The sequence below is a fragment of the Vicia villosa genome, linkage group LG3 (genome assembly GCF_029867415.1).
Source record: "Vicia villosa cultivar HV-30 ecotype Madison, WI linkage group LG3, Vvil1.0, whole genome shotgun sequence".
Taxonomy (NCBI): domain Eukaryota; kingdom Viridiplantae; phylum Streptophyta; class Magnoliopsida; order Fabales; family Fabaceae; genus Vicia; species Vicia villosa.
This window is the reverse complement of record NC_081182.1, coordinates 199,473,417-199,488,468: the sequence shown is the minus strand read 5'-3', so window position 1 is coordinate 199,488,468 and position 15,052 is coordinate 199,473,417. Positions and strand designations below refer to the sequence as shown.

At 35.2% G+C, this 15,052-nt stretch overlaps 3 protein-coding genes across 3 annotated transcripts; all 3 read left to right on the top strand.

Moving 5' to 3' along the window:
- Positions 1-1,527: 1,527 nt before the first annotated feature.
- Positions 1,528-6,563, top strand: LOC131593279 (putative disease resistance RPP13-like protein 1). The gene is made up of 4 exons (XM_058865704.1): positions 1,528-5,375; positions 5,478-5,585; positions 5,690-5,758; positions 6,033-6,563. Exon 1 carries the CDS (start codon positions 3,056-3,058, stop codon positions 5,360-5,362), a length of 2,307 nt encoding a protein of 768 aa, XP_058721687.1. The 5' UTR covers positions 1,528-3,055; the 3' UTR covers positions 5,363-5,375; positions 5,478-5,585; positions 5,690-5,758; positions 6,033-6,563.
- Positions 6,564-6,739: 176 nt separating this feature from the next.
- On the top strand, positions 6,740-7,834 carry LOC131659714 (uncharacterized). The gene has a single exon (XM_058928866.1). The coding sequence runs from the start codon at positions 6,740-6,742 to the stop codon at positions 7,832-7,834; it is 1,095 nt and encodes a 364-aa protein (XP_058784849.1).
- LOC131659713 (uncharacterized) lies at positions 7,831-8,682 on the top strand. The gene has a single exon (XM_058928865.1). The coding sequence runs from the start codon at positions 7,831-7,833 to the stop codon at positions 8,680-8,682; it is 852 nt and encodes a 283-aa protein (XP_058784848.1).
- Positions 8,683-15,052: the final 6,370 nt, after the last annotated feature.

The window sequence follows — 15,052 nt, the reverse complement described above, 5'->3', positions numbered from 1 at the left end:
ACCTCAAAGATTGACAAATCAATATTGATACAGTTTTTTATTTTAGAAAAGGTTATTGATTTAAAAGTATCAATAATTTATTTAAATTAATATAAATATAAGTAATTGTTGCTATTACGAATTTAACTCTAAATCAATATTTTACACACAATTAACTCAACTAAAGCATATAAACTTAGCATCACAACTAAGAGTGGCAAAATGGCTGGATTGGATGGATTTGGATTGGATTGTTAATGGATGGATCAAAACAATTCATTAATCCATTAACAATCCACTAAACTTTCTTTTAAAAATCCAATTCAATCCATCCACTAAGTAATATAATTCATCCAATCCATCCGTTAAGGTATTTCTAATGGATGGATATCCATCCATCCATACAATTAACTTAAATATTTATCCATGTAACTAATTCTAATCAATTAACATGTTGATTAACTTTACTTCTTGATTAACCAATTAACGTGATAACCTTCTCAATTAACGTGTTGATTAACTTTCTAATTCTAACCAACTAATTTTTCATTAACTAATTCTATCTAAAGAAAATTAAAACCAATACATTGCAATTACAATTAAGCCATTTTACGTGAAAATTAAATTAAACACAGACAGGTCATTTAAGTATGAGCATTATTAATTTTTCATGTTTACATCAATAACAATAAATATTTACATTTTTATATTATGATACAGTACAAGAAAGAAAAACTATGAGTGAATATGTGAGACATAAAAATGTCAAGAAATTATTTAATTTTAGATTTTTCATATTTTTTTAATAAAAAACAATTTAATAGTAATAAGCTAAATTCATTGGATCTATAAAATGAGATGGATGGATTGAATCCATCCGTATAATTTGATGGATGGATTGGATCAATCCACTAAATTTGTTTTTTATTTAATGGGTGAATTTGATGGATAAATTATTGGACGAATTAGATGAATATTCTCTTAATGAATTTTATTGCCACCCCTAATCACAATCATTCATAAATATTATTTTATGTGATTAATAAAAGTTTAACGGTTATGATTCATTGATAGTGTAAAATATCTTTATATTTTCAATGTAGTTCAATTAAACTTATTTTGATTATATTTAACAATTTTAAAATAAGTTTAAATGTTAAATTCATTTTGTCTTGTGAACATTTGGAATTGGATCCTGCATTTTTTCACTTACTCTAAATATAAAACCTCCACTTTTGAATCATATCATCTCAAAACGTGAACAATAAATTATATTTCTTAGTGTCATAGGGATATAATAAAGATACTTTGCTTGCACATTAGTAGAGAATAAAAAGTATCGGACACAAAGAATAAACTAGTCAATCAATTTCGGTAACAATTATACGATATGAAAGTTTATTACTTTATCAAGAATTTTATTTGGTGTTATATTTTATAAAAGTATAAAGAAACTTGTATGTTAGATGTTAGAAACTTGACATGCAAGAAAAGTAATCAATCTACTACCACTTTATAAGTCATTTTTTTCTACCTTGCATTGCATTTTCTTTCCACAACAATTTCTCAAACTATTCTTACTTTGTTTAACTAAGTTATGGAGGCTATGGTTGGAGGAGCATTTCTTTCCGCTTCTGTGGAAAAGTTGGTGGAAATGATTACTTCTGGCGAGTTTATTGATTTCTTTCGGAGGACTAAGCTTGACGATGTGCTGATCTATAAGGTGAAGACAACACTGCTAAGACTTTAATCTGAACTTCGTAAAGGTGGGGACAAACAGTTCACTGATGATCTGGTTGCGGAGTGGCGGAATACGCTGCAAGATGTTGTCTATGAAGCTGAAGATCTGTTTGATGAAATCAACACCGAAGCATTGCGGTGCAATGTAGAAGCTAACCAGGTTCTTAAAAAGTGTCTTTCTTATTTTAAGAAGTTCAATAAAGAGATCAATTCTAAACTCTTAAAGTTATATGAAAAATTGGATTATTTGAAAATCCCTAATCCTGTATTGATAGAAGGTGATTCTAGCTTTGTTAGGAATGTAACTCCTACAAGTCCTGTTTTGTTAAGTGAATATGAAATTAAAGGTAGAGAGGATGACAAAAAGAAACTTAAAGAGTTTCTGTTGTTAGAGGATGTTTGTGATAGTGGACATAAAATAGGAGTGATTTCTATTGTGGGTATGGGAGGGTTAGGAAAAACAACACTAGCTAAACTCCTTTACAATGACAATGAATTGAAGGATAAATTTAAGGTTAGAGGGTGGGCACATATACCAAAAGATTTTAATTTTTTCACTGTCACTAAAGTCATTCTTGAATCTGTCACTTCTAAAACAGTTATAGAGACTAACATTGCTAAACTCCAATAAAAATTGCAGCAAACATTAAGTAATCAAAAGTTTTTGTTAGTATTGGATGATATGTTGCATGAAAACTATGTTGATTGGAATAGTCTAAGTGATATCTTTAATGTTGGGCAAATAGGAAGTAAGATCATCATCACAACTCGAGATGAAAGAGTTGCATTACCCAAGCAAAGATCTCTCTTTGTCCACCATTTAGGATATTTGGGAACTGAAGCATCCTGGTCTTTACTAGCCATACATGCATTTGTAGAAAGAAGTTGCGAACAATATCACAATCTAGAAAAAATTGGTAGAGAAATTTCCGAAAAATGTCGTGGCTTACCATTAGCTATAGTAACACTGGGGGCTATTCTTCGCACCAAATTGTCACCTGATCATTGGAGTGATTTATTAAACAACAATATTTGGGAACAAACAAATGATGGGGTGCAATCATCTCTGCTATTGAGCTACCATTTCCTTCCGAGTTATTTAAAAGGATGATTTGCTTATTGTTCAATTTTTCCGAAAAACTCAATTTTAAGCAAAAAGACGGTGGTTCCGTTGTGGATTGCAGAAGGCTTAATACCTCAACCGAAAAGTGAAAAAAGTTGGGAAAAAGTAGCTGAAGAATACTTTGATGAGCTAGTGTCAAGGTCTCTGATACGTCAACGGTCCATTAACAATGAGTCAGAAGAGTTCATCGGTGATGAGAAAGTATGCTTTGAAATGCATGACCTCATCAATGACTTAGCTATGAAAATTTCATCTCCATACTGTACTAGGTTAGACAATCATAAAATAGATGAAATGATAGATAAAAGGGTGCGGCACTTGTCATTCGATAGACTAAAATATAACTCATACAATAAAATTGAAAATTTGCATGGATTAAAAGGTCTACGAACCTTTCTACCCATGCCAGTGCAAATTTCATGGAATTATGGTAATTCTACGTCGTTGAAGTTATTTTCTGGCTTGTTGTCGACAATGACACAATTACACGTGTTATCACTTTCACACTTCAAAAATATCACTGAATTACCCAACTTTATTGGAAATTTGATATATCTGCGATACTTGAATCTCTCTAGCACTCAGATTAAATCTTTGCCTTCCGAAACATGCAAGCTTTACAATTTGCAGACTTTGTTGTTGTCAAGTTGCAAAGAACTCACTGAATTGCCAAAGGACATGGGGAAATTGGTGAAACTGCGCCACCTTGACATCAGAGGCACTAAATTGAAGAAAATGCCGGCACAAATTTCCAAATTGAAAAATCTACAGACATTGTCCGACTTTGTTATAAGCAATGTTAAGGACGTTGGATTGAAGATTGAAGATCTTGGAAAATATCCCCATCTACGGGGAAGACTTTCCATCTCACAACTTGAAAATGTAATTGACCCATCTCATGCTTCTCAAGCAAATTTGGAGATGAAAAAAGAAATTGACGAGTTGGAACTAAGATGGTCATGCATTAATCCTTCAAACTCACAAATACAAAATGTTGTATTGGAACGTCTACGCCCATCGACACATTTGAAGAGTTTGACCATTTCCGGATATTGTGGAGAAAAATTACCAGATTGGTTGGGCAATCCATTATTTAGCAACATAGTGTGTATAAAAATCTCGGGATGTAAAAATTGTTCAAGGCTCCCATCCCTGGGGCAACTCGATAATCTTAAAGAACTCTTTATTAGTGGGATGCAATCAATAAAGAGTGTTCGTACCGAGTTTTATAGAAGAGACTCTCCTTCATTTCAACCATTCACCTCTTTAAAGACTCTAAGCTTTGAAAATATGCTAGAGTGGAAGGAATGGGAGTTGATTGGAGGTACATATATAGAGTTTCCTAGTCTTATACACTTGTCATTAGTAGATTGCCCAAAACTCAAGGAAAACATACCGACCAACCTTCCTAAGCTGACACATTTATGGGTGAAACATTGTCCCGAACTCATAGTGATTACACCGTACAACCTTCCTTCCCTTATTGAACTTGAGTTACATGATTGTTCTCTACTGATAAAGTCAAGGAGTTCAGATGATACAGGCCCACCATTTGACATGTTCAGCCAATTGATGATTAGCCTGAATTCCCTTCAAAAGATAACCTTAGAAAATATTCCATCTCTAACATCCTTTCCGAGAGACGGTCTTCCCAAAACCTTACAATCTATCATAATTGATAGATGTGAGAATCTGGAATTCCTTTCTCATAAATCTTTTCACAATTACAAATCACTCGAGCGTTTGGAAATAAGTAAAAGTTGCAATTCAACGACATCATTTACCTTGTGCTCTTTCCCGGTCCTCAAAATTCTCGTGATTTATGGCTGCAAACATTTAAAATCCATATTAATTGCAGAAGATGCATCAAAACAGAATCTCTTGTTTCTTAGAACCATCAGAATAAGTAGTTGCGATGAATTGGAGTCAGTTTCCCTAAGTGGATTGCCTATTCCTAACCTCGCTGATTTAACTGTGTGGGGCTGTAAGAAGTTCCGTTCTCTACCTGAATCATTAAAGACTTTCACTAGCCTTCAAGAAATGAATATTGTTAACCTTCCAAATCTGCAATCGTTTTCCATAGATGATTTGCCTAACAATTTACGGGACTTGTTGATTGGCGGAGTTGGAGGGATTTGGTGGAATACAACTTGGCAACATCTCACTTCTCTTTCAACGCTGGATATTCGAAGTCATGATATTGTGAAGGGGCTGATGAAAACTCAAGTTCCGTTTCTACCCACTAATCTCATTTCCTTGAATATCGGCGACCTTAAAGATATAGAATGCTTGGATGGGAAGTGGCTTCAACATCTCACCTCTCTCCAACAACTTCTCATTTATGACTCACCCAAGCTCAAGTCGTTGCCGGAAAAAGGGGAATTGCCTTCCTCTCTTAAATTACTGATTATCACAGGGTGTCCATTATTGGAAGCAAAATTGCGGAGGAAGCAAGGGAAAGAATGGAGGAAGATTTCTCACATTCCCACAATATATTTAAATCACGATATCATTGAATGAGTATTACATCAAGGTGAGTCACCAAAACACTTGTTTATTGTTTCTTGTTATAAATGTCATCAATAAATATATTTATTTTCACCTGTTTATGGACAACATTTTGTTCCTAATCCAGGTTTTGGTTCCATCTTGGATTCAAATTGAAATGAAATGCATCCTTGTTCTCACATTAAAAACTTCTTTTATTCTTGCTGTTGATATGGATTGCTGTAAAGTATTTTAGGTTTGACCCACTGTCCTATTGTGCTCAAATTTCTTCCATCACATTTTCTTTTCTGCTTATATTCCTTATGGGATTCAGTGTAATGTTTAATATATTTTTTTCAGAACGTCAATTCTAAGATGATGGAGATTCTAATTAAGAAACCAAATTGCAAAGCTAGCGACAAAAAAATTGTATGTGTTTTCTCATTATCTTTTTTGCATTACCTCTTCTCTCTTTCTATTGTTTATCACTTACGAATAATTTTCTAGATTTGATTTATTGCTTAGAATTTTATGAAATAAAATTGAGAATCTTGTCTGTGAAGATTTAATATGATACTTTGTTGCAATTTTATTGTTGTTGTTATCTGTCAATAAGCACATAATATTGTTGTTTGAAATTAAATTGAACTGCCTCTTTTCTATTTATGTTGTTTACTTACAATACTTTTCTTTTTGATTATAGACCATTGTTGGCTAAGGACATGAAGCAATCTAGCGGAATTAAAAAATTACACATGGATCAATTGGGGCAATATTAGTTAGTATCAGTTTGACGTAATGGTAACTAAAATTATACATTAATCTTTTAGTTTTAAAAATAAATTATAACATATTCATAGCTCTGATTGGGAAGACATGTTTTTGAGCTTATCTCTTATGTCTTATAAACTCATATGATAATTTAGATACGTTTGGTAACGGTCTTTTCATCACGAGCTTATAGTTTATTTTACTAACTTATAATTTATTTTTCAGACGTTATTTCAAATATCGTTTTAGCTTATGTCTTATAGTTTATTATTTTCTCTTCCTTTTTTATCTTTATTATTTTAATTAAAATTCATTTTTAACTCTTATAATTTATTTTAATTTAAAATAAAATAATTATATATTCATTTTACATTTATAAGTTAATTGAACCACTATTTTTACCAAACACTTCAATTAGCTTATAAGTTATCAGTCTCAACCACCTGCTATAAGCTATAAGTCATCTGTCATCAACAATCAGTCAACCACTATTTTACCAAACAGACCCATAGTCTACACGTCACAACAAAATCCATGATCTAGTAACTAACATAAACAATTTCTGCCAATTTAATATTAATTAAGATTTATATAGTACAGGATCTGAGTAAAAATCTAGTAACTAAACCCTAAACCACGATGCTGAATGCTTGGAAGCTGAAACACGCAGTGGAAGTTCAGGATCTGAGTAAAAATCTATTTCTGTTCAAGTTTGGCTCAAAGAGAGATATGGAATACGTTCTCAAGTCTGGACCTTGGAGCTTCGACAGAGCCTTGCTGGTATTTAGACGCATATCAGGAGAGGAACAACCTTCAGATCTGAACATGCATTTCAGTTCCTTCTGGGTCCGAGTTTACGACTTGCCACTCATGCTCAGATCTGAAACAATGGCAAAGAAACTTGGAAACATTATTGGATCGTATGAGGAAATGGATGTCAAGGAGGCGCACCGAAATGGCAGGTTCCTGCGGATTAAGGTTACACTAAATCTGAAAGAACCTTTGAAGCGTGGAACGGTTGTTTCTTTCAAAGAGAAAAAAATAAGGGTCCATTTTAAATACGAGAGATTGCCAACCTTTTGCTTTGTCTGTGGTCGTATGGGTCATCAGATTAAAGATTGTGAAGCAGTTGAGGATCTCAATGAGGAAGGATACGAGGAACTAGAGGAGCAAGACTTAGCTTTCGGGCAATGGTTACGTGCATCCCCTCTCCCGAAAATGAATGAAGATTTTAAGAGGAAGGATTCAAGCTCTAGTCTTTGCAGCAGAGAACTCTTCAATGTTTCTTCCAGTCAAAGCCGTTGTGAACATAAAGGGAAGGGTGACAGTGATGACCTTGAAACCCAACAAGATAACCAGATATTAAACCAGCAGAAAGATAGCGGTAAGCGTGGAGAGGAGACAAATGCAAATCCTGTAGATGTGGAGACGGTAGCTGAATCCCTCGGGGCGGTAGCTTTATCAACAGAGAAGATAGCCGAGTCCAAGGAGGTGGGAGTCCAGAAGAGAAAGTGGGTGAGAAGAAAGACCACAAAAAGTGCCAAAACGGCTGCAGATTTGTCGGCCAAACCAAAACTATCCAAGCGACACCTTGTGGATGTCATGGTGGTCGAAGGCTCTCTTGAAGATTACGGTGGGGGAGATAAGAAGAGGAAACAGGTGGCAGACACTAAGCACTCTCTTAACAAAGGACCAGAGGTGGTGTTGGATGACCAACACCGCCTACCCCAATGAAAACTGTTAGCTGGAACTGCAGGGGTTTGGGGAGCCCTCGTGCAGTTCGAGGCCTTGCGAGGCTTCTTAAAACTGAAAATCCTCAACTTGTCTTTCTAATGGAGACTAGGCTGAAGAAAGATGAGATGACGAAACTAAAATTGAAGTTTAACTTTTCTTTTGATTTAATAGTGGATTGTCGTGGGTCTGGTAGAGAAAGATCTGGGGGGCTCTGTCTATGGTGGAATGAGGGTACTGATATCTCTATTCAATCCTCCTCTCCTAATCACATAGCGGGATTCTGTCAACAAGAAGATGATGATGAGCCATGGTTTTTTGCAGGAGTGTATGGTTATCCGGATGAGGCTAGGAAGAAGGACACATGGAAACTGATACAGGCTATAAATACGGAAAGTGGCAGCAATATAGTTTTCTTTGGAGATCTCAACGATATATTGTATGATTCTGACAAAATGGGGGGCAACATGCGATCGGATACTCAAATGAATTGGGGTCGGAGCACAATGAGTGTTTGTGATTTGCAGAAAGTCTGTTTCGAAGGATATCCCTTCACCTGGACTAATGGAAGAGTGGGAGATCAGAATATCCAATGTAGGCTGGATAGGAGTTTGTGTTCGACGAGTTTCATACATAATTTCCCCCTCACCAAGGTGCATCATTTGGAGAGGTTCGGTTCCGATCATGCGGCGCTGCGTATTCTGATTCAAAAGGAGGCGGATAATGATAGAAGGAGGTATCTCTTTCGATTTGAGGAGGCTTGGTCCAAGGAAAAATCTTGCGGTAATTTCGTGAGCCATTTATGGAAGAGGGATCCTGGAAATTTTCAACAGCAATTGAGGTCTATCTAGGAGCTGCAATTTTATTTCAAGGATATGCGTACTAGCAGTATTAAGAAAGAAATAATGCGTCTGGAAAATCTTATTAAAGAGGATCGAAGATGGTCTGGAGATGAAGAGGAGATAAATCACTACAGAGCTTTAGAGCGGCAGAGAGATAACTTGCTTAGGACGGAGGAAACGTTATGGCGACAAAGAAGTAGAGCGGTTTGGCTACAGGATGGGGATAGAAACACAAAATATTTCCATTCTAAAGCTGATCGTAGAAGAAGAAACAACTCAATCAAAAGGTTGAAAGACGAGAATGGGAATTGGCAGAGAGGTCGTGATAGATGTGAAAGAATCCTGGTAAATTACTTCACTGAGATATTTACTTCGACCAACCCTTCTAGCATCTCTGAAGCTTGCAGCTTTGTCCATGTGAGATTATCGGAGAGTCACAAATCCTATTGTGCCAACCATTTCTCTCCAGCTGAAGTTCACGAGGCTATTTTTCAGATGCACCCAACAAAATCCCCGGGCCCGGATGGACTCCCAGCTCTATTCTTTCAAAAGTATTGGCCTACGGTTGGCAATGATGTTACCCACTTTGTTCTGGATATTCTAAACAATAATGGTGACCCTGCTGCCATTAATGACACCTTCATAGCCCTTATTCCAAAGAGGAAGAACCCAACCTCACCTATGGATTACAGACCAATCAGCCTGTGCAATGTAGTCATGAAGGCCGTTACCAAGACAATAGCTAACAGACTTAAAACCTTCCTCCCGGAGATCATTAGCGAAGAACAAAGTGCTTTCATCCGGGGAAGACTCATCACGGACAACGCGCTAATCGCAATGGAATGTTTTCATTGGATGAAACATAAGAAGAAAGGGAAAAAGGGATATATGGCACTGAAGTTAGATATGTCAAAGGCTTATGACAGACTGGAGTGGAGTTTTGTGATTGGAGTTCTTCAAAGAATGGATTTTCCCCCCTCAATGATATCCTTAATTCATAAATGTATTTCTACAGTTTCATACCAACTGCTCATCAACGGACAACCGAGTAGAAGATTCACACCAGCAAGGGGCCTCCGTCAAGGAGACCCACTCTCACCCTATTTGTTTGTTCTCTGTGCAGATGTGTTATCCAGAATGTTGCGGCAGGCGGTGAACGAGAGGAAAATCCATGGCATTACAGTAGCGCGCAAATCTCCAACAATTTCACACCTATTTTTTGCTGACGACAATCTCCTCTTCGCTAGAGCCAGTGAGGTGGAAGCTGAACGTGTTCTTCATATTCTTAGCTTGTACCAAGCAGCATCTGGCCAAATGGTTAATGTGGATAAATCGGAAGTGTCTTTTAGTGGCAATGTGGGAGAAGCGACGAAAGAAATCATTAACTCTACCTTAGGTTTCCGTGGTGTGAGTCATCACTCGCGATATCTGGGGCTCCCCGTTGTCTTTGGAAGATCAAAGAAGGAGGTATTCAGGCTTGTTGCAGACAGGGTTTGGAAAAAAGTGAAGGGGTGGAAGGAGAGGTTCCTATCCAGGGCAGGGAAGGAAATTCTGATTAAGGCGGTGGCTCAGGCAATTCCAACATACATCATGAGTTGCTATCGCATACCAGAAAGTTGTTGTAAAGAAATTGAATCGATGCTAGCGAAGTTTTGGTGGGGATCAAAAGATGGAGAGCGAAAGATTCATTGGTTAAAGTGGGAAAAGCTAGCCCAATCCAAAGGAGATGGTGGTATTGGTTTTAGGGGAATCCACGACTTCAATTCAAGCCTCCTTGGTAAACAATTCTGGCGTCTACTTCAAGCTGATGGCTCTTTATTGGAACGGTTCTTTAAAGGGCGTTATTACCCTCGCTGCTCCATCGCGGAGGCGCAGAGTGGCTATAATCCCAGCTATGCTTGGCGTAGCATTCTGAGCTCTAAAGAGATGGTGTTGAATGGATCCAGATGGAGGATAGGTAACGGCGATAAGGTCAGCATTTGGAATGAGCGCTGGATTCCAACTCTGCCAGGTTTTCAAATTGCAGCGGCGCCGCGAGCCCTTGATCCCTCTACTAAAGTTAATGCCCTCATCAATGCAGATTTGGCCTGTTGGAATTTGGATATGCTACGGGAAAACTTCAGCCCTATCGAAGTCCTTCATATCAGTAGCATTCCTCTTTCTCATAACCCCCCTGAAGACAAATTGGTTTGGCACCACGAAATTGATGGCTTATATTCGGTTAAATCGGCATACCACTGGTTAGGGGAGCAACGTCGCAAATTCAATCCTGGACCCTCGACTAATGGGAGACCGCGAATCTGGAAGCAAGTATGGAAATTGCAGGTGAATCCTAGAGTTAAGAACTTTCTGTGGCGAGTCCTTAGAGATATCCTGCCCACAAAGAGTAATCTTTTGAAAAAAGGTTTGCCTAGTGATGGCCTCTGTCCTCTGTGCCAACAAGAGTTAGAAAATTCCACCCATCTTTTTCTTCGCTGTGAATTTGTTAGAAGAACTTTATTCTCTTGCCCCTTGGGAATTCGTATCCCTTTAAATGGTGGCGTTGAGGATCTGTTGAGCGACATTTTCTCCCGAAAGGACATGATGCTTGGTCAAATCTTTGCGATTTGTTGGTGGAAAATCTGGCAGTTACGAAACTGCGTGGTCTTTAAAGGAGTCAAGCCAATGACGGAGGTTGTGGCTGCTGAATTACGTCGAACCATCGATGAAGAGACTGTGGGCTTATTATGTGTGGATACGGATTGCAATAGAGCTGATACATGTACGCAAAAGCAGGCAGGGTGGATTATCCAAACTGATGCAAGTTGTTATGATGATGGAACGATAGCGTTTGGTTGCATTATTAAGGATCCTACTGCTAGCATTTTCTTAGCAGCCACCAAGCGAATTGAGAGCGTGGCTTCTCCATCTACGGCTGAGATTTTGGCTATCCGGTGGTCTCTTCAACTCGCAAAAGATTTGAGCCTTCAAAACTTTGTCGTTCAGTCCGACGTTATGGCAGTGGTTGACTGTATCAATGGCGTGACGACCAACTCTGACTTGGAACCTATTGCTAATGACTGCAGAATTTCAATTTCTAATTTCTGTAATGTTTCAATCATGTTTATTAGTAGATCTATTAATGTTGATGCCCATAGAATGGTAGGTATTGGTAAGGCTATGGGATCTAGGACTTGGACTGGGCATATACCAAGTTTTGGTAGCCCTGCTTGTATTTCTTCTGTTTCTGGTTCTTAATGAAATATGTTTACCATAAAAAAAAAAAAGATTTATATAGTACAGTAATTTAAAAGAGAGTTATATATTAGATCAAATTTTTTTTGTGATGTACATTTACCTGCAAACGTGTTTGAAGGACAGCACAGTAAAGAAAGTTGAATTTCATGAAGACATGAATCACCATATTTAAATTCAACTTTCATAACATCATAATCAAAATTTCAATTTTATATACAACACCAAACTTAAAATTAGTTATTCATATAGAAAATATTATTAGAAAATAAATTAAACACTAAAACAAAAATAAAATATGTTGAATGAACCTTCCAATGTTTTTTTTTTCCAGCAACAGAGAATGCATAAAAGTTTGGGTTAAATATATTTTTAGTCCCTATAAATATGCAACCCTGCATTTTTAGTCTCTATAAAATTTTCCTTCAATGAGTGATCCTTATAAAATTATTATGCACCTAGTTTCAGTCCTTACTGTCAAATCAATGTGTATTTTACAATGATTATTTTGCAGACATGTTGATAATGTTTTAAAAAGTTCTTGAAATAAAAAAGAAACTCAAAATTTAATTTCTCATTACTTTTATCATTATTTTTTGAAGTTTGAAAAATTCATATTTAATTTTTCTCGTTTTAAAAAATTCTAAAACTTGGTAAATAAATATTTTACAGTATTCTAAACATATATAAAAAAATTATTCAAAAATTTACAAATTAAAGGATAATTAAACTGTTTTTAAAATTTTAGAAAATAAAAAGGACTGAAATTGCATGCATAAAAATTTATATAGGGCCTAAAAATGCAGGGTCACATATTTATAAGGACTAAAAACATATTTAACCCTAAAATTTTAAATATGTTTAAATTAGTACTACGAATATTGCTGCATTTTTAATTAGAATGAACCTTGCAATGTTCTTTATGGGATTGCCATGTTTAATAATATATTTTTGTTAATTGAATTTCCTCTTTTCTTTTTCCATAGTCTTTTAACAGATACTTTCCTTTTTTATCATAGACAATTGTTTGGCATAGTCATGGAGAAATCTAGAGGAATTGTAAAATTACTCATGGATCAAGTGGACCTCATAAACCAAGACGTAATGGTTTAGTTGCAGGTTTGACGTAGTGATATCACCAACCAATGAAGCATTTAACCAAATGATGCTTCTGCAAAGCTTCATGGTTGTGAGTATTTGTTATTAATATATGAACTTCAATTTGTGGTGAACATATTAATCTTAGAATCTGTTTGGATGAGATAATTGTAAATTTTAAAGGAATTTAAAATTTAAAGCAATTTAAATGATTCAATTTAAATCTATTCATTTATAAATTATTTTGTTTGGATGGAGTATTAAGATAATTCATTGTTAGATTTTTGAGGTATTTTTTATAAAATTTAAATTTTTTGGACCAAATTAAAAAATTAAAAAGTAGACACCAATTTGTAATTTTAAAAAATTTGTAGGACCAAATTGTTAATTTAAAAAATTATTAAGGACGAATTTGCAATTTTTTGAAAATTTTTGGAGTTAATTTTGTAATTTTAAAAACTATGAGAACCAATTTGAAGAAATAATATAAGAGGAATTTCAAACTCTTTAGTTTTTGGTGTCATTTCAAAATAATTAAACTTAACTTAGATAAAATACTCCATAAATTTCTATCATTTTAACAATTCTTCATTTTTATATCCAAACAATAAATTATGTGCAAATTATTTTAAATTCTCTCAAAATATTACATTATCTCATCAAAATATTTCATCCAAACACACTCTTAGCATTTCTAAATGAACTAGACCATATGAGCATGAACCTTTTCTATTCATGTGTATTATTCATCATCATTCATGGTAGAAAGTTAAAATGTTTCAAAGGACTATCAATTAAGTTTGACATTATTCACTTAGAAATCATTGGCCAACTCCATTATTAGTGCCTAAAATCTCATTCAATCTTAATCTTATGTGCTTTGGTAACTTGCTTTGTTCAAAGGTTTTTATGTAGGGCAGTATAGTCCAAAGGTTTTTGCTACAAATCTTAATGATCCATGTACGAAAATTTTCATGTTTATGTTTATGTAGGGATATCCTTCACATCCGTCAAGACACATTCATCCGGCATTTTGACACATTTAGTAAGATTATGTTTGGGAGTTCGGAAGGGAAGGAGACTTTGAAAAAATAGAAGGAATATTGGAAAGAATTGAATTATTTTGATTGGGAGGATTTTAGAGAATTTGCTTTTATTCATAACACCAAAAACCCTCTAATAGAGAACTTAAAATTTGTATTGAATTAGGGCTTTAGAGTTTTTAGATGACTTACATAAATTTTTAAAATATCTTTTATGTTGTTATAGTATTCATAAAATAAAAAATATAGTCATGATATACACTCTTTTATCATTCTATACAAATCATTTTTTCAAAAAATATCAAATATCTTCCTATATTTTTTTTAAAATTCGTTTTCGGAAGCCATTCCCTCCCCTCCAAACCCTCAAACATAGCCTTAAGGAACATCTCTCCATTCAAAGATCAGAATAGAGGCACTTTAACACCATCTTTTTATTGATTTTTTGTCAGATACTTGAATAGCAACTGCTCTATTAAATTGTAACCTATAAAACATAAATTTGATTAATACAGTGGCACTGCAGCTGCTCTGCAGTCGGAGACGTAGGCACAATTAGCCGAACTTCGTTATCAAATGTGAATTCTTTTTATGTATTTTTTTTGTATTTGTTTAGTTTTGAATTGGAATTTTAAGACCATTTATAACGGGGGTGTTGAAAAAATTATTCAATAGTTGAATAGGTGCAATGAGGTGTTGAATAAAGAGTTGAAAGTGATGTGGATTAATATGTGTTGATAACATTCAACATGTTGAATGAGAAAGTGTGGACCCACATATATTACTTTGCAAAATTGTATTGGTTGTTGTGATTGTTTAAAATGGTGGGATTGGGTGTTGAATTTTATTAAACAAAACTGACCCAGTTGGAAGCCGCCCAAAGGAATAGCAAGCGCTAAACCTTGAATGAAAACAGGGTTGCAAGCGCAAACCCTATAGATAAGCTCTGGAGTCCACCTAGAATAAAGAAAACTTTGGATTCTATTATAATAAAAGAGATAATC